General features: G+C 46.7%; 3 protein-coding genes and 1 long non-coding RNA gene across 5 annotated transcripts; 2 read left to right on the top strand and 2 right to left on the bottom strand.

The window, feature by feature from the left end:
• Positions 1-3,362: 3,362 nt before the first annotated feature.
• LOC133927483 (probable mitochondrial import receptor subunit TOM20) lies at positions 3,363-7,226 on the bottom strand. Its single transcript, XM_062373978.1, has 6 exons — positions 6,973-7,226; positions 6,777-6,855; positions 5,637-5,806; positions 5,342-5,389; positions 4,940-5,017; positions 3,363-3,731 (listed from the first exon to the last, which is right to left on the bottom strand). The coding sequence occupies exons 1-6, from the start codon at positions 7,072-7,074 to the stop codon at positions 3,600-3,602; spliced, it is 609 nt and encodes a 202-aa protein (XP_062229962.1). The 5' UTR covers positions 7,075-7,226; the 3' UTR covers positions 3,363-3,599.
• A 729-nt stretch (positions 7,227-7,955) lies between these two features.
• LOC133927476 (SNF1-related protein kinase regulatory subunit gamma-1-like) lies at positions 7,956-10,335 on the top strand. The gene is made up of 5 exons (XM_062373972.1): positions 7,956-8,721; positions 8,810-8,974; positions 9,089-9,364; positions 9,446-9,606; positions 9,846-10,335. Exons 1-5 carry the CDS (start codon positions 8,332-8,334, stop codon positions 10,123-10,125), a joined length of 1,272 nt encoding a protein of 423 aa, XP_062229956.1. The 5' UTR covers positions 7,956-8,331; the 3' UTR covers positions 10,126-10,335.
• A 258-nt stretch (positions 10,336-10,593) lies between these two features.
• LOC133927494 (uncharacterized) lies at positions 10,594-13,058 on the top strand. Its single transcript, XR_009911346.1, has 2 exons — positions 10,594-11,005; positions 12,173-13,058. It is a non-coding gene; the product is annotated as an uncharacterized LOC133927494 (long non-coding RNA).
• Positions 13,059-13,601: 543 nt separating this feature from the next.
• LOC133927463 (exocyst complex component EXO70B1-like) lies at positions 13,602-17,241 on the bottom strand. Of its 2 annotated transcripts, XR_009911343.1 has the most exons (3): positions 15,120-17,241; positions 14,189-14,240; positions 13,602-14,113 (listed from the first exon to the last, which is right to left on the bottom strand). XR_009911343.1 is itself a non-coding variant. In XM_062373957.1 (2 exons), exon 1 carries the CDS (start codon positions 17,081-17,083, stop codon positions 15,128-15,130), a length of 1,956 nt encoding a protein of 651 aa, XP_062229941.1. In that variant the 5' UTR covers positions 17,084-17,241; the 3' UTR covers positions 13,602-14,240; positions 15,120-15,127. The 2 variants fall into 2 exon arrangements, 1 of the variants encoding a protein (XP_062229941.1); XM_062373957.1 differs by having other exon boundaries at positions 13,602-14,240.
• Between the last annotated feature and the right edge of the window lie 530 nt (positions 17,242-17,771).

Genomic DNA, 17,771 nt, shown 5'->3' with positions numbered 1-17,771 from the left:
CTGCTCATGCCAGAGGTGGATTGGATTAGAGCGCACGAAATCGCAGCAGATTAGCTGCCTGCTTAACTTTCAGTGTCTGAAACCTGACAATGCTACTTGTGGTCTACTTCTCGGTTGGTCCCTAGCATTTCGCTTTTGATTGCCCCACAAAATGCAGTCACCCAGCTTTGAAATTCTAAACCGATTGTTATATACTTGAAAGGCGGAAATTGCACATGATTTTTTTGGGTAGAAAAACGTCCTCATTCCTGAATTTATTCTCAATGGCTTTGTCAGAGAGGGATTGATTATCTCTCCTGGAGTGTGTTGCTCGCCATGGAAATAGGTGGAGTGTGTTCTGTAGTGGTATGACTTTTCAGAATGAAATGAACCTAAGCTGTGCCTTAAGAATCAACCTGATCTGACGTTGCCTACACTTGAGCTGGTTTTAAATTGAAACCCAAGCATTCCCAGACAAGGCCTACAACAACCTGGCTTGGCTTTCAGATAGCAACAAAAAGCTCATCAAAATCATTAATCAAACCAACAAATAAGTGGTTTGAGATTGCAAATCACATTTTTCTTTCTCTTCCCCTAAAGCTCATGCAAGTACTACAACTGAAAAGCTAAAAAGTTTTTTCCTTTTTGGCGCAGCTACGCACTAATACTAAAAAAAAAAAACCTCGGGGCAGGCACTCTCTGCATACGAGCAAGCTAACACTTAAATTTTTGTGTAATAGTGTATGTATTATAACTTTCTTCATTCATAAAAAATCATGCAAAACAGACTAGTCAATTAGAACTTAGAGTTTAGAAGCATAGCTTGTATATACAATAAGTAATATGACAAACTTTAAAAACTAAAGTTTAAATAAATAATGCGCTAGAAATGAATCGCTACCATGATTAAATAGCAGCCGCTAAAGCAGTCTTATAAGCGCTATAACAAGTTGAGAAGTGTTATAGCGGCTGCTAAATTTCAATCCACTATTTTTTTACTACTATCTATCGGTAACATTTATACCCCGCTAAGCAGTCCAAAATTGCTTAAGCTACCAACGCTATTTATTGTACCGGGCATGTGAGGCAGAGGACACGCATCAAGTCCAAAAGTGGCGAGGGTTGGCTGGGTCTTGCACCACCAGACCTAACAAGTGTAGTGTAGTCCTAGGAAGGGGCCCGGATTAAACCAAAACTCTCAAGTCAAGCACATCTACCTGTTGCTGTCCAATTAATCAGCTTCCTTGCTATCGCGGCCAAAGCAAGGAAGAAAAGAAGATGCACAAAGTGAAGCAAGGGAGCAAGGCGCCCCATGTTGCTCAGGCCACCAGCATGCACGCCTTAAACTGCTCACCTACAAGTTCAAGAAAGAAAAAACGCAGCAAATGAGTGAGAGCAGATCATGATCTGGTCTCACATGCGACACATGCAGCCCTGATAGCTTCACATCTCATGAAAATGATGATAGGTCACATGCGCTGCAGATTTGGAAGTGCCGTTGGCATTGCACTCCACTGTCGATGAGATCAACAGCTAATGGCACACTACCGCTGCCTTGGGGGCCAGGCAGGCATGCGAGATGCAAGAAACTATGCAGGGCTGGTGTTGCCATGGTCACAAGGGAAAATTACTGTTTGCTGGATTTGATTGGTGCAGGACAACTGCCGTCTTGTCTGCGTGTGTAGTTTTGTGGTATGCATTGCAAGCAAGCTACAGGGATCCTGGTGTGGGTGCAGTGCGCAAAGGCAGTGACCGCCACCAATCATGTTTGAATTGGGGTTCATGCTGGTACACTCTGCTGCTGCAGACATTGTTCCGGTCTCGTAGGTCTAGGAGCTCTGTCGTCATAGTAGCTTGGTGATTAGTACATTTTTGACTCGTGGGTCAGGTCAACACAGAGAAATCAAGTGTCGCTCACGCTCACAGTCCCAGGAACGGCAGTGCGAGAGATCTGTAGCGTGAATGTGCCAAGCCTTACGTCAGACACAAGGAACCTCTGGATCCCATTACAGTGTATCCAAATAATGCGGTATGGTTTGGTATGGTGAAATGATGGAATCCATGCTCCGTCAACCTTGAGTACAGACGGACGGCAACAGTTTCGACGACACGAACCATCCGATTCGAATACGAGAATGAAGAAGGATAAGATTGCAAAGTCTTTGATTGCTTTCGTGGACTACAAACACCGATTTTGCGATACTGAGAATGCCTAGGAGGATCGCGGTCCTCACGTGAGCGGTTGCTGCTTGCAACACACTCTGATATGATCTCCGACACGGCGTGGTGATGAGGCATGGCCAACGGCCATGCATGCATGCATTGCACACACCGCACGGCACGGCACGGCACGGCATGGCACGGAGAAGAGGCCCCATGCCCATGCGCGCCATGGCCCGGCCGCGCTGTAGCTGCCGGTGCCGGTGCCGCGCTGCTCCTCCGATCCTCCCCGCAATAAGCAAAGCGTGAGGAGGAAGCATCGTCGCTCCGTCTGTCCATCCATCCCTACCACCCCGAGCCGCGACACGCCCTCCTTGAAGGCGTTTTTGTCCTCGAGAGGACATGGGCTAGGTTCTAGGAGACCGGCCGGTACCTGCAGCTACTGCACCAGCAGCGTGACACTCCCATGATTCATGGGCCAGGGGGGAGCTTTTCGTGATTTGCCAGGAACGCCCGCCCGGCGTTGCGTTGTGTACGTGACGTGAAGATGGGATGCTAGCAATCACATTCACAGCTCGGGGGGCCACACGGCGACGACGGGAAAACTGCGTCCCGTTGCATGTTCTCCTGGGATACCTGCCGCGTCAACGGTTGGGTGACTGACAGGGAAACGGCCGATTCGTTCGGTGACTGCACACCAGTTCGTCTGAAAACGATCACTTCTGCAAAGCATCCGGAATTCCAGACCAGCAGTAGCCGGCCATGGTCAGTCCCAATCTTAAAATGGCGCTGATCCGAGTTGTGCACACCGGGACTGGTTCTTTTAACAGAACAGCTGCATCACGGATTACGAGTCGTGCCACGGAATACATGGAGACGACCACCACAACAATGAAGACCCACCTGCATCTCTGGCTTAACAAAAGTTTTTTCTTTTTGGGTACGCAGGAAAGATGGCAGGACTACGCGCGTTACAGCTGGGTCTGTCACCACAACCCAATAATCGAAGCTTCAAAAGAGAGGATGGTGACTGTCGACTTCAAACGAAAAAAAAATCCCCGGCGTGCCACAGCACCAGGCAGACAGGTGGCATGGCTTCTTGTGATGGGATTTGCTGTATGTCAAAACACATTGTTTACATTTATTTGTTTCATTGCTAAAATATGATGCCGCTTTATGTGTACTACCATTGGAGAATATCCAAAATCATGTGAACACCGGGGTTGAGCAAAAATATATCGAAACATAGGGTTTCAGCCTCAAAACAATAGTAAGGTAAACAAGTAGAAAATTATCCAGCAGCGTACATCGATGATAAACCTCATCAAGGCTGCAAAGGAAAACAGGCACGAAGAAACACCATTTCCTCTCCATACATAAACAAACTCCTAGCAAGATTCACGTCTGAGGCACTGGACATAGGCATGCCATTTGTAAGGTATCGTCCGCAGTGGATCCAGTTAAAACCTCGGTGGCGGTGGAGGGGCATTAGCTTTGGCCAGTCCAACCCAAGCAAAAATGCCAGCACCAAGAATCACCCATCCGAAAAAATCATACCAGAAGTCACTATCCTTCTTTTTCTTCCTTGATTGCTGCAAAACATAATGTTGTCAGCTTAGACAGAAGGGTAAGGAATGCGACAAACCGTATGGCATATGAAATCATTACACTGAAAAAAAAAATCAAACTTGATTAATAGTTCTTAAGAGTTATGACAAATGGCATATCATGATAGAACATGAAGACACAAAATTAAGAACTAGAATTTCAAACGGTGGCTCTATGAAGAGCTCGTACACTTGAAAGCAGCTGCCAACTGCCAACATTTGTGTTCTGATAACCTACAAAACACCGATACACCCCTAATCGAGTGTATCGGATACAGTATCTCATATGGACATAGCTCCGATACGGCTAGGATACGTATCAATCGCATATCGGGAAAAAAAAGAAAAAAAAATCAGATATGGGCGGGATACTTGGTCAATACATCTCCGATACGGCCCAACCCAAGCCTTGGGGAGAGGAGGAGATGGCAGCGACGGAGGGGGGAAAGGAGGCAGCGGCAACGGGGAGAGGCTGAGGCGGCGGCGAGGGCCAGGGGGGGGGGCAGCTAGGGTGAGGAGGCGGAGGCAGGAGCGGCGACGGCGGGGGCGAGGTGGCGGAGGTGGAGGCGGCTGCTGGGGAGAGGAGGTGGAGGCGGGAGCGACGACAGGAGTGTGAGGCGGTGGCGGCTGGAAGTAGAGGCAGGGATTAGAGGTGTGAGGGCTCGGGAGTGGGGTGGGGGGTGTTAGTTAGGGCAAGGGATGAGCCAGTTGTTGTGCCTGGATGGGCTGAAAAATAGCAGCCCAACACATCTAATCTTTTTTTCTTTTTTCTTTTCTATTCTTTTTTTCTTATTATAAACATGTGATGCATTTGCTCGTAAATTTATGTGGACTAGTCATGAATGTGAAAAAATAGTAGTTGCAATGCAAAATTAGTTGCACAACATATTTTCTCTAATTTGATGTTTCCTGCTATTATTATATGCACCATATTAATTATTTTTTAAAAAATAGTAAAACGTATCCGCATATCGAGTTTTTGGGAAAAATGGCGTATCCGCGTATCCGTATCGGCCCGATACCGATACACATATCCGTATGGGTTCTACATAGCTGATAACTATCCAGCAAAAATGCTAGTAAAAAAGTAAATCTGCGATGAGAAGTGTATAACAAACGAATTTTAATAACAATTAGAAACAGCCTAGTGAATTTGACAAGTGTAAGTAGTTCTTCAAAATTAGACAAAATACCCTTGGATTTGCGGCCGAGGATGCTTGTGTCGCCTGAGAAGCCATTTGCCTATGGATCTCCAAATGCAGTTCAGGTGCCTGAGATAATTGGAAGCAAATGTTACAAGGATCTTACAAAAGCGCAATAGCAAACCACTAATACAAGTACGATAACAAAAGTTGCTGTCAAAAAAGGATTCAGAGCTAAAGCTGTCTAAATTCTATTTTTAGCATAGCAAGTTGCAACAGCTAACAAGTATAACAATTAAATGTAATAGGTTAAAAAAGGACTCCTGATTCCTGATTCAAACTCAAATCAAGTAGTTAATAAGATAAATAGCTTAGTTTAACCTATGGGAATAGTTGCATGGATGCATTATGCTTAACAAGTCTGCAGAATACGAACAGGAGAACAGAACACACCTTAGATGACAAGTCCAAAGACTTCCTGTACAGCTCATTTGCAGGTTCCTACAACCAGCAGGACTGCATATTAGTTTTCTGCTAACCAAAGCACACAAGAGATAACAGCAGAAACAAAAGTTTGCTTGGTAAAAGGCAACACTTCTTTCACGAACATTATTCCAGAAGCTTACATGTCGACCTGAGTGCTTGTGGTGCTCAGGCCACATGAGCACAGGCCTGCAAGTCAGCCTACATAATGGCAAAATGAAAATGCAACTAAATGAGGGGCAGCACACCAGCAGCCTACACATACCACATCAACAGCTTTCTCGAAACACTCGGTTGCCTTTACAAAGAACTCATTTGCCTTAACAGTATCTGGAGTGAAGAATCCATGAGAGGTCTGAGCGTTTCCCAAGCACCAGAGTGCATCAGCCTTGTTGGGATCAATTTTCAGTGCTTCCTCCAGCTTGGATTCTGCATCTGTAACAAGATTCATTGGATTAGTACCACTTTGATCACTATGCAGTAACATCTACCACAATGCAGAAACCTACACACATAAGCACAAGCTAAACTCCCAGTCATGCACACACACCATTATGAGATACATGAACTCTTTCAAATAGTGAAATTTTAATGGTACCATTTCAATTGAACAACCCGAAAGTCCAATGTTTTGCACCCTGCATATGACTATGTCCTAATTACAATGTTCAAATATAAATAGAGCCATGACACTCCCGCCATTAGAAAGAGCAACCAAAAGAAATCTGGAAGCAAGCAACCAGTACCAAGTTGATTACATAGGGGGGGGGGGGAAATCTCATCTTAATTGCACATTTCATTCGTATCAACTGATTATTCAAAAGTGCAACTGGATTTTGGCAGCGAAGACCTGCAATGATATTGCAATGTGCCCAACACAAATTACCATCCAGTAAATGCTTAAATATCTAATTGGTAGGTTTCTAACAAACTCTCTTGAAACATTGGTGAATATCTCAAAAGGAAACTGCAAGAGTAGGCAGTTGAAACTCATGCTTAGCTTGCACTAATTTGGCAGAAAAAGCAACAAGAACCGCATAAACTCACTTGCCAAGCCAGTCTGTTTACCCATCTACCACCGGCACAGCTGTCTTCCGAACCCAGCACAGAACGAATCACACCCAGCACAAATTTCCTAAATGTCGTGAACAGCACTACACAATTGAACAGGTGGCAATCCTCTAGACATTCGGGTTTTGTTTTTAGCGGTTGCTAGTGTGAAGGAACAACCCAAATACTGCAGCGATTAGCAAAGCCACGATTTGCAATGCTTTCATAAATCACATACTGAGACCCTAAACTCATTAAATTGGACTACACATAGAAACAATCGATTTTGACAACAAAGAGTGGATCTAAATCACCTAATATAGAATAGAGAAATAATCGAAATATGATGACATACCTTCGAGGCACTTGAGGCTCTCAGGGCCGTTCCGCACCTGCGACAGCTCCAGCAGCGCGCCGCCCCACCGCGTCAGGTTCTGCGCGCACACGCCAACACCACCAGATTAGATCAGATCGGATCGTATAGAGAGAGTGGGAACCAGGCGGCGGAAAGCGAGCAGGAGGAGAGAGAGAGAGAGAGAGATGCAGCGTACGTCGGCGTCGAGGGGGTTCTGGCCGTAGGCGACCTCGGCGTTCTTGCATGCCAGCTCGAAGAAGAACATCCTCTCCGGGTCGCTCATCGCTCCCATGTCCATGGCGGCGGCGGCTTCCGCTCTCGGGCGGCGGGATCGGATTCGTGAAGGTTAGGGTTTTAGGGCCTTTCTCGCTCACTTAGATTTGGGGAGGGCCGGAGGGCAGGTGGGGGACGTGGCGTACTAGTTGTAGGGGAAAGGAGAGGAGGAGCAGGCCGGCCGCAGTAGGCCGAGGCCACACGAGTCCACATGTCAACGAGGAGGATAGTGGTAGTCATGACTTGCGAAAGGGGTTGGAGAGGAAAATATCTCACGGCCCAGCACAGCGGCCGAAACGCGGGAATTGCACCCAGTTGGGATGGGCTCCAATGTTAGCGCAAAAGACCAGGATTCGGGATCGGATCCTGGTGCTCGTTCTCTCTTTTATTTTCTTTTTTGTAAGCTAAATCCGGCTGCATGCATGCATGTTGCCTCTCGTATAGACCTAGCAATGGAGCGGGTCGAGGTCGGGTCCAGCAAAAGTGCATCTGATCCAAAATCTGAATAAAAAAACTGACCCGACTCCAATTTACTTAATAGGTGCGAAAATGTCCCGACCCCAAACACGATGGGGATCTAAAACCCGCACTAGGACCTGGGAGTGCGAGGGCAAGAGCCAAGGCAGAAAGACGGGCGCACTGGCATCGATGGCAGCCAGGAGGTGGGTGTGACGTGGGCGGCGGCTAGAAAGCAGACGTGGGGTGAGCGAGTGGCAGTGGGAAGTGGGCACGGGGGAGGTGACGGACGCGGGGTGATTAACAGCGGGCAAGGAATGACCTAGAGGTGGAAGGCGAGCACGAACAAGCGACAGCGGGCGACGACCGACTAGTCGCTGGGAGGCTATGGACGCGAACTCTTCAGGCACCCACTAAGAGTCCACAGGTGAGCATCTAGCCCCGCTCCTGACTCAACCCACAATCGAGGCCTCGATCTACGACCCCGTGGGCAAAAATCTAGCCCAGTCCCCACCCTGTCCTCACCGAATGTAAAATCCAAGGAGACCTGACCCGGCTCACCCCGTTGCCCGGCCCTATTCTGGTAGAGTACTGAGCTCAACTACCGGGCTGCAAACCACCTGCCGGCCTCTCGTTAATCCGCGAAACCGATGGGACGAACGAACGAAGGACAAACCTGAGATCCGCTGGCGCCTCAATTCTCGGTTCCAAACGACCAAAATAGGGCGATGGCATGAAATGGACACGGATGAGCACATGAAAGGGGAAAAAAAAGCCAAGAAGGAACTGTGGTAGAGAAGGAAAGGAAAGGTAAAAGGGCAGAGCGATGCAGGCGGTGCGGACGCGGGAGGATCAGCGCGAGGAGGCGACCCCCCTCGGGAGCGCGCGGTCGTGGAGCCCCGAGGCGGAGATCGGCATGCGCGTGGAGGACATCTGGGACAGCCTCGACGTCCAGCCGCAGCTCAGCCGCAGTGACAAGCTCAACAGCTGCTTCGACAGCATCCCTGTCGCCTCCTTCCCGCACACCTTCGCCGGCTCCCAGCTGGTGGAGATCCCCTCCGACGCCACGCTCGCCGAGGCCGTCGACATCCTCTCCAGGAACAGGATCATCAGCGCGCCCGTCAGGAACGTCGACGCGCCAGAGGACGCCAGCTGGATCGACCGGTACATCGGCATCGTCGAGTTCGCCGGCATCGCCGTCTGGCTGCTCCACCAGGTTCCTGACCTCTGCTCGGTTCTGCTTCTAGTGACCTACGTGTGCACTGCATGAGGAAACACTGACTCCGGTCGTTTCCCTTCCTCAGTCTGAAGCCGCAGCGAAAGCTGATGTCGGCGCCGACGAGCTGGCGGCGAAGCTGGGGACCGTCACCCTGGAAGGTGCTGCCGCGGCCACCGTGCGGGAGCCAGAAGGAGCTATAGCTGAAGTCTTCGGCGCCCTGCCTTCTTCAGACCTGTTCAACAAAACGAAGGTGATCGATCTTGCAGTGCCCGCCCTGATCAACTCTGATCACTCTCTGTCAATTTTTTTGGCATGCCAGTGAGACAAATGGTCATGTCCTTCGCTCCTTTGATCGATGTGGCAGGTGCAGGACATCTCCGGGTCGTTCCGGTGGGCGCCATTCCTGGCGCTGCAGAGCTCCGACACCTTCCTGACGATGCTGCTGCTGCTGTCCAAGTACCGGATGAAGAGCCTGCCGGTGGTGGACATCGGCGAAGGCACCATCAGCAACATCATCACGCAGGCTGCCGTCGTGCACATGCTCTCCGAGTGCGTTGGCCTCCACTGGTTCGAGGAGTGGGGCACCAAGACGCTCTCCGAGATCGGCCTGCCCATCATGAGGCTCAGCAAGATCGTCAAGGTCTGAATTCTGATCCCATTTTCTGATTGCGAAAAACCATCTTCTCCTTCCCCGTGATGATCCAGGAGATGAAATTGGCAGGTCCGCGAGGACGAGCCCGCTCTCAAGGCCTTCCGGCTGATGAGGAGAAGAGGGGTTGGGGGCATACCAGTGGTGGATGAAACTGGCAAGGCAATAGGCAGCATAATGATCAAGGATGTCAAGCATCTCCTTACAACATCAGAGACAAACAGAGACTACAGGTCAGATTCCAGGGGTTTCCATCAATTTCAGAAATATCATTCAGGATATAAGTTTTACTAGCTCACAATTCTCCAATCTTGACATCACGGAGATAAAAATCATACATGAGAGTCCAGATGCTAATATAAGAGCTTGGACCATGTACAGGAAAAAAGCATCTGGAAACCAGATCATAGCTGCAAACCAACCATAGAATTCAATACAGAAGCCTCTCTACTTAACAGTTTGCTACTTGCAGGACGCTAACAGCACAAGAATTCATCGCAAATGCAAGGCAGAGCTCCGGCGAAAGGCAAATGATCATCATAACATGCAAGAGAAGGGACACTGTCAAGGACATAATCTTGAAGCTGGATGCAGAAAAGAGGCAGAGGATCTATGTGATCGATGAGGAAGGGAACCTGGATGGATTGATCACCCTCAGAGATATAATCGCCAAGCTGGTGTACGAGCCACCTGGCTATTTTGGGGACTTCTTCAATGGTGTTATCCCTCTACCACAGAACAGCAGGGTCTGAAAATTTTAGTCAAATCAGGAATTCTTCTTATCATGCTCTCTATTAATTCTTTGTCTGTAGAACTTGATAATTTTCCTTCCCACATCTAGTGTTCTTAAGTTTTTAGTAAGCTCATCTGTTTGAGGGGTTGTTTGTATCATTTCTATATAGATAGCTTATAATAATGTTTCCACGTGTGCAACAATGATGCTATGCTCATGTTTAAGTTGACCGAGTTCGATGCCTGGAATTTAGCCATGGCAGGTTCACTTATCTCCAGATTACTATTTAACATGTTCCTAGGACTATTTAACGGCCATGTCGATTGAGTGCCTAAACCCAAAGGGTTTTCAAAGTTCCACCGAATTGGTGACAATATCCATGTGATATGTTCAGAATCTTGATGTGAAAAGTACCTTTTTCCTCCTTTTCCTTTGATTCATCATTTGTCATAATTTCTTAGTTATTACTCTTAACATAGTTTGAGGGGCTGTTTGGTTGCAGGCCCTGAGTGCCAAGCCAAATTTTGGCCTTGCCCATGTAAATAGGCCTGCATTTGGCTCTGCCCCAAAATTTTGGCCTGCCCTATTCCTGCCCAAGCCAATTGTTGCGCGAAATGGCAGCCCTGTTTTTTGGCCGGCCAAATCCACTGCAATGTGGTCACCGCGTATAAAAAAGGACTCAGGTAGGCTTCCTCTCCTTTGTTCTCCTACAGCAGCATCCTTTCCCTTTCCTCCTCAAGAGCAGCCGCATCTCCCCCCAATCTCATCGCCACAGCATGTGCAGAAGGAAGCAGCCGCCCAAGCCTCCGAGGACCACGCCGACGCCTTCGAGGGCGGGAAGCATCCGTTCCGCGGCAAGCCTGGCGCGCTGCCCATCTTCCTCCTCGTCGACCGCGGGAGTGAGTGACGTCCTGGTCCCGATCCCTCTGCATCTGTCTTCTGCGCGGTGGATTTGCGTTTTATTTTGTTGTTTATTCGTACTTGGAGAGGTGGGAGGTGGCGATTTAGCTGTAATTAATTACTTCTTTGTGTCGATATGGAATATTCCTTTGTTGATTTTGTCGGTGGTGAGATGAAAGGTGGTGTCTAGTTTACTTCATTCTATCGTAAATACTTATCATTTGATTAAAATCTGGTCAAGTTTTTAAAATTTTAATTGTCAATAGCTTTTAAAATATTTAATTTAAAAACATAAAAATCACATGTATAGATTTGTCTTGAAAAATATTTTTATAATATTATATTTTCATTAGATATTATAATTATATTCTAATAAAAAATAATATTTAAAGTTACACATCAAAAACTATGAAAAAAAATAATAAGTAACAAGTATTTATGACTTAAGTGAGTAGTAGTCTTTCTTGTTAGTAAGTGAGCATTACTATGCGGTGTACTATAAATAGTGCTGAATTTGGTTTTATCGACACATTTTCGTTGTCAAGTAAATTGTTAGGGGTAGCTGCTGGGCAGAAGGAAAAGAGGCTCCTAACTAAAGTTGTCTCCTGCTTCAAAACTATAGGGCCACTTGGTAGTTTTTAGCTGTTTGGTTTAATTTGTAAGGGGGTTTATTGATAAACATACAAATTATGATTTAATGGATTTTGCTCTAGTGTCAACTTTAGTGAATTCATCGGGTGAATGCGTATTCTAGCTACTTTTGGTTAGTTTAGTGAAACGGAGAGTGAGGTAGATGTTTGTGATCCTTGTTTGCAAGAATGGGTAAGGTGTCTGAGATGGTTTTGACTTAAAACTTCGCCCTTTTTGCGAGGTATGCCTCCACCCCTAAGCCACTAGAACATGGAGGTAGGACTATTCTGTACGCAAGGCAATAGAGAATTTTTTTTAGTTCTGGATAAGACAATTATAGAATATCATTTGTGTGCAAATTTTTCAAGTGGATAAGTAGTCCATGGATGGTAAAGACGGACCTGTTTATTCCCCAGTTGGATTTATTTGTCCTCCTAATTCTCTGTTTAGTTCTATATTTTATTTACTTAGCAAATGTTATCACATTTCATTTTTCTTTATGTGCATTTGAACTTATGCATGTCATATACGTACAGATGGACATCAAGCGACAGCAATATCTTAATTACTGCATGTGGAGGCAAAAGGCACTAGTTGTTGTTCTTATGTTAGTCCTGTGGTGGAGAAACAGAGATGGTAGGGATAGACACAGGTGTGTGAAGTATAGGCAACTAGTTAGTAGGGATGTATGGATGTATGGTGGACTAACGAACTTGAAGTGCAAGCGTGTCAAATCACCAGCCAAGAAGCCATCAAGGACAAGGCAAGCCGCAACAAAATAACAAATGATGAGGTTTCAGTTAGTATTGTGAGGCTTGCTGACTCTTTTGCATCTTCTAACCCTACTGCTGCTGCACCTGTCCAAAATATTGAACAATTGGACCCTCGTGCCGAACTTGGAAGCGCATAGAAGACCTTACCATCACAGCTAAGGACAAGTTGGAGATTGGCGCCGATCTTGCGAGGAAAGATCAGGACAACTTCCGCAGTTACCTTACCTTTGCAGGTGATGCTACTTTCCAAACTTGGGTCATTGAATTTTTGGACTACAAATATGGGGGTGGCGCTGACAGGGGCGGTTTTGGCTCTCTTTGAAGATGCATGTGTTGATGGCATTTTGTAAGTAATGTATGATGCAGGTGATGACTGGACACCTTATCAGATATCACTAAGTTATGATGATAAGCTTAGCTTATGTAGTTGTGGTAACCCCTTATGGTTAGGGTCTCCTGATGGTAGGATGACACTAAAGGTTATTTTGTGTTGAGCTGTAGCAATGCTACTTTTAAGTGGACAATGGTGGACTGATGTTGTCCTTATTTTGTAACACTGTATGCTACTTGTTCATGGTGACCTGACGGCTGTACTTATTTTGTAACACTGGATGCTACACTTAAATGGTGAATTAATGGTGATTTTGTATCATTGGATGTTAATACATGCGAAGTGCTAATGCAATGGATCCTGTGAGAGGAGGTATTCGGAGGTATTCTCACCTATACATTGGTAGAGTAACCTGATCCAAAATTGACGTGAAACCAAACAGCACAAAAACAAGCAAGCCCAATTTTGTCTATCTATTTGGCTCCAAACCAAACAATAGCCTAGGCACCTTTCCAACATTTGGCACTTTAGGCTGGTTATAAACCAAACGGCATTGCCCAAGATTTGACATGTCCCCAATTTTGGTTTGGCCACCTAGCACCACAAACCAAACAGCCCCTTGAATTTAAGTGAGATTTTATACATCAGTAGAATAACTGAAAGGGTTTTCAACCTCTCCCTAACCACACGCAGTTACCATGTATCTACACATTAGGCAAATATATGAACAGAAAAGTAACTCTTCTCGACATTCTGTCAGCTATTTCCTTAGACATCACAAATTTTCTGTATGTGGTTAGTGGTCTGCAGGACCATAGCATGCAACATCGGTCATCTATAGAAAAGTTGATCCAAAAGACATATAAGTAGCAAACTATGCAATAAAAGGAAAGGTCCCAACATCATTCATCAGATAGTAAAATAATAAATGGAACCGAGTTGGATAAACAAAAGGTTGCAACAGACTATACTGAACATAAGACAAGTAACTATATATATGTTTATGATGAATAAGTGAATATAACAAAAGGTTGCAACAGACTATACTGAACATAAGAAAAGGTTGCAGCGAGGTAAATGTGAACATAACTGCTGGTATAACTGTACATAAAAATGCCAAGCACCAACACCCTTTTGAAGACAAACAGGAGTCATGAGATGTTACAATCAACAAAAGAAGGGCGAAATGTAAGAATTGCAATTAAACAGCTCGTGACAGATGCAGTTGTCATAAATTCCATGTGCAAACCTCAATGTCGTCACCACTCACCTTGACAGGATTGACAGGATCAGGGATGAAAAGCTATGTATTCGATTCAGGTTGCTATGCAGTTCACACCATTTCTGTCAGTTCAGAAATTGCACCTCCAGACTTTCAAAAGGATGTTGGAAGGTCAAGTTCACTGTACAGTAGTGCCAATGAATTTTGGAAGGGACTTGGAACTAACATCATCAAAATTTGGATGCGACTTGTAGGTAGCATCATTGAAATGAACATCCCTGAACATAAAAAAGGTTCAGATGAGCTTCTTGGTCAGGCTCATTGAAGTTTCTCTGCTACAACATGACTAGAATTGATTGTGATAACTGATAAGTGATAAATTTTGGAAGAATTTTTGTCCTTCATAAACTTTGCAATTTTTATTATCATGATCAAAATCCATCTATGAATGACAATATAGCATGCTAATATTCGCTAGAGAAAAAACTAGCACGCGAAAGACAATTAGAATTAGCATGATGTTTGTGCAGGGTTTAGAGGGTAAACTGTGGTTCTCAATTAACATAATGTTCTCAAGAAATTAACATGCGAAAGGACATCACAGAGGCTAAACTGTGGTTCTAAATGAACATGATGTCTTCAATGAATAGTGCAGGGTTTAGAAGAAATATGTGCCCTTCTGGAAGTAAGGCAATCGGAAGAAAGGGCTAGAGGGAATTAATATTGCTGGCTTAAGCCTTAAGTTCTTTAGGAGCATTTTTGGATCATTCAAAGTTGCAGATTAAGAGGCATTGCAAACCATAATCAGCTGAGGTACCAGAATCTCTCAGGCCGTCACTCAGTTAAGTACAAACACTAGAAATTATTCAAGAATCTATAACTAATATTGCTTACTAAACTAGAAAACTACTGAAAATATATAACTGATCGCTGTGGTTTCATGCTTAGCATGGTAATTTGAAGATACGATTTCTGTAAACATCTAAACAGTTGGGATTTTCAATACTTGTAGCATCATATACTCACAAAATTGAAGTGCAAGGTACCATCATGTTCTTGCCTATCCAACAAAACAAACAAAAAAGGACAGATTGCACAGCCTTCTAAAAATCTAATTGACCTCTCTATGGGAACACAATCTGGCAGTTAGCACTCACCTTGACCATCAAGCATTTGGCCTTCTCCCTTCAAAGAAATCTGAGACTTGGTTCTCCAAATCCTCAGGGTTGTACTTTATATACCTTGCAGAACTCCTTCCTCCCTCTAGTTGGCCCCGGAATCTCCCAACAAATGAACGGTATGCTGGAAGAACCTTCTCTGAGATGGAAATCTTCAACTCTTCTCTTAACTGAGGATCCACAACTCTCCATGCTGTTTGTGTTCTGTACAGCTCCTCAAAGGCCAAGTTGAAGTTCTTGAATCTATCCTTCAGTGCAGCCTTGAGTGCACTCGATGAACCCATTGTTTGTGGCAACCCATCATCTCTCAGGCAAGCTAACACTCTAGTCCATGACGACCGGAGATACCCTGTTGAGTATTGCCTTATCTGACCACGGCGCTTACGGATCCAGTTATCCCCAAGTAAGGTCTTCAGCTCTGAATCCTTCACCTTCTGCACAATGTACAATAGATTGTTCATCAAAAATATGTTCTGCAGTGCCTCATCCTCGTACAGCTTCGATTTCTCTTCAATCTTGCCCTGTAGATGTGTGATTAGCATGAGCATACAGTACCCCAATGGAGTCATGTTCGCATTGTCACCCCCGTTTTCTAGATCAGTGTCCCAATGTTCAAGAAGGTGATTCAGTGAGGCATTGTAGTCTGCAAGCAACCGGACATAGTTCATAACATAACGGGTGAGGGGGTGTATCTCCCCACCTGGCAGCGGTCTCCGAGAAGTCTCTCCCTGTATGGCATTGGAAAGCTCTGCAATCGTGCCACACACTGCACCCCCAAGCCGCACGAGTATGCCCTCAGCCTCTTCCTTGATGAAATCCCTCGCCTCACCTGAGAACAAGCCCTCCAGCTCTGGCAGCACCTCAGCTAGCGCTTCGTACATTCCCAGTATGCGGAAAAGCTTCTCGGGCGATCTCTTCCCAATTGCAATAGCATCACCAAAGTTAAGCATCTGCAGGATGCACCCTTTGGCCGCCTCAGTGAAGCACTCCCCCTCAGCGTTCGTGTCAGCCACAAGGATCTGGCTACAGATGCGGCGCTCCTCAGCAAGAAGGCCCCGGACGACGACCTTGAGCGCCTGGATCCACTTTTTCATCTTGCCGTCCAGTACGCCCCACTCCACGCGTTGTACCTCCTCCAGGCTCATCTTGTCGACCCCGAGCACGGCGAGGCACTCCATGAGCGTGTCGCGGCGCACCTCGCTGTAGACCTGGCACAGCTCCGGCGCGTAGCCCGCGCGCAGCATGACGTCCGCAATGTCCCTAAGGGCGCTGACGGTGTCCGGAGCGATCAGATAAGGCGAGATCTCGTCATCGGAGACCGAATTCCTGCCTCCTGAATCGTCTCCCTCGCCGGCGTGGCTGGCGAAGGAGGGGCAATCTAGGTCTACGGCGTAGGAGTTGAAGGACGGCACCGTGAGCGAGAGGCGGCGGAGGAGCGAGGCCTGCAGGTCCTCGGCAGCGAACGGCGACGCCCCGCGGATCAGCAGGTGTCGGAACTCCTCCTCGAGCCGCGCCATCGCGGCCTGCAGCGTCGCCTCGGCGCGCGGGCCGTGCGCGCCCAGGAGGCAGGCGGCCGCGGCGAGGTACTCGTCGGCGTCCTCCCGCGAGTCGAACAGCAGCTTGTCCCCGGCCCCCGGTGACTCCCACCGCTCGATCACCTCCACCGCCGCGTCCCACTCCTCGTCCCGGGCGGCGTCGTCGGGGTCGGGGTCGGGCTCGTCCCCCTCTCCCTGGGAGGTCCCCTCCTCCGCCTCTAGGATGGAATCCGCGGCGGCGCCAGGGGGAGGAGGGAAGAGGTCAGACATGAGGGAGAGGCGGTTGTCGAATCCCGAGAGGATGCGGATCATGTCGTCGGCGGCGTTCTTGGAGTTGGCGAGCGACTTGACGATGTGCTGCGCCGCCGCCATCACCTTCTCCTGGCCGTCCGGCGGCACCGCCGCCATGCTCACCTCGGATGGGATGGGATGGGATGAGACGAGGAGTCGCGTTGTTCTATCGGGGGCGACGAAAGGGGAAGATGAACCGAGGAAGGGAAGGGGAAGCGAAATGGAGCCGTGCTGAGCTGAGCTGGGCTGGGCGGTTTTGAATCGGTCGTCGGGTGGTTTTCATGTCCACTGCCCGATCATCGTCTGATTTTAATCTCATCTCATCCACCGCAGTCCACAGCAGAGCGGCTCCAGGCCTCCAGCTCTGCAGCCCTGTTTGTTTTCCATGCGTATTATCATAATTTTAATCACATGGAGAAGCTTTTTCTCTTAAGATCGTGAGTTGTGAAATTTCGTAAGTATAATTTGATCTATAGATCGTGAGAATTAGTTTTTAAATTAGGATCTTTTGCTTTCGTTTTAGGGCTAGATCGTCTCTTAACAATGTTTATCAGAGCTTCAGCTCGAAGAATTTTTAGAGCTGATCATTTTTAGCCCTAATTTTTTTAGTTAAAGCTGTGAAAAGATTGATAGTATTTGATTAAGTCATATTACTTTTAGTTTGAAAAAAAAATATTTAAATCATATATTTTTATTATATAAACTCCAAATACTACATAAATCAACTGGTCTACCAAATATCCTGTTAATTTATGATAGCACCGGAGCTGTGATACTCTAGTATATCACAGCACCGACCGCTTCA

Source organism: Phragmites australis, chromosome 1 (assembly GCF_958298935.1).
Source record: "Phragmites australis chromosome 1, lpPhrAust1.1, whole genome shotgun sequence".
Lineage (NCBI taxonomy): Eukaryota > Viridiplantae > Streptophyta > Magnoliopsida > Poales > Poaceae > Phragmites > Phragmites australis.
The sequence above is the reverse complement of the archived record's forward strand: the minus strand, read 5'-3'. Positions and strand labels throughout refer to the sequence as shown.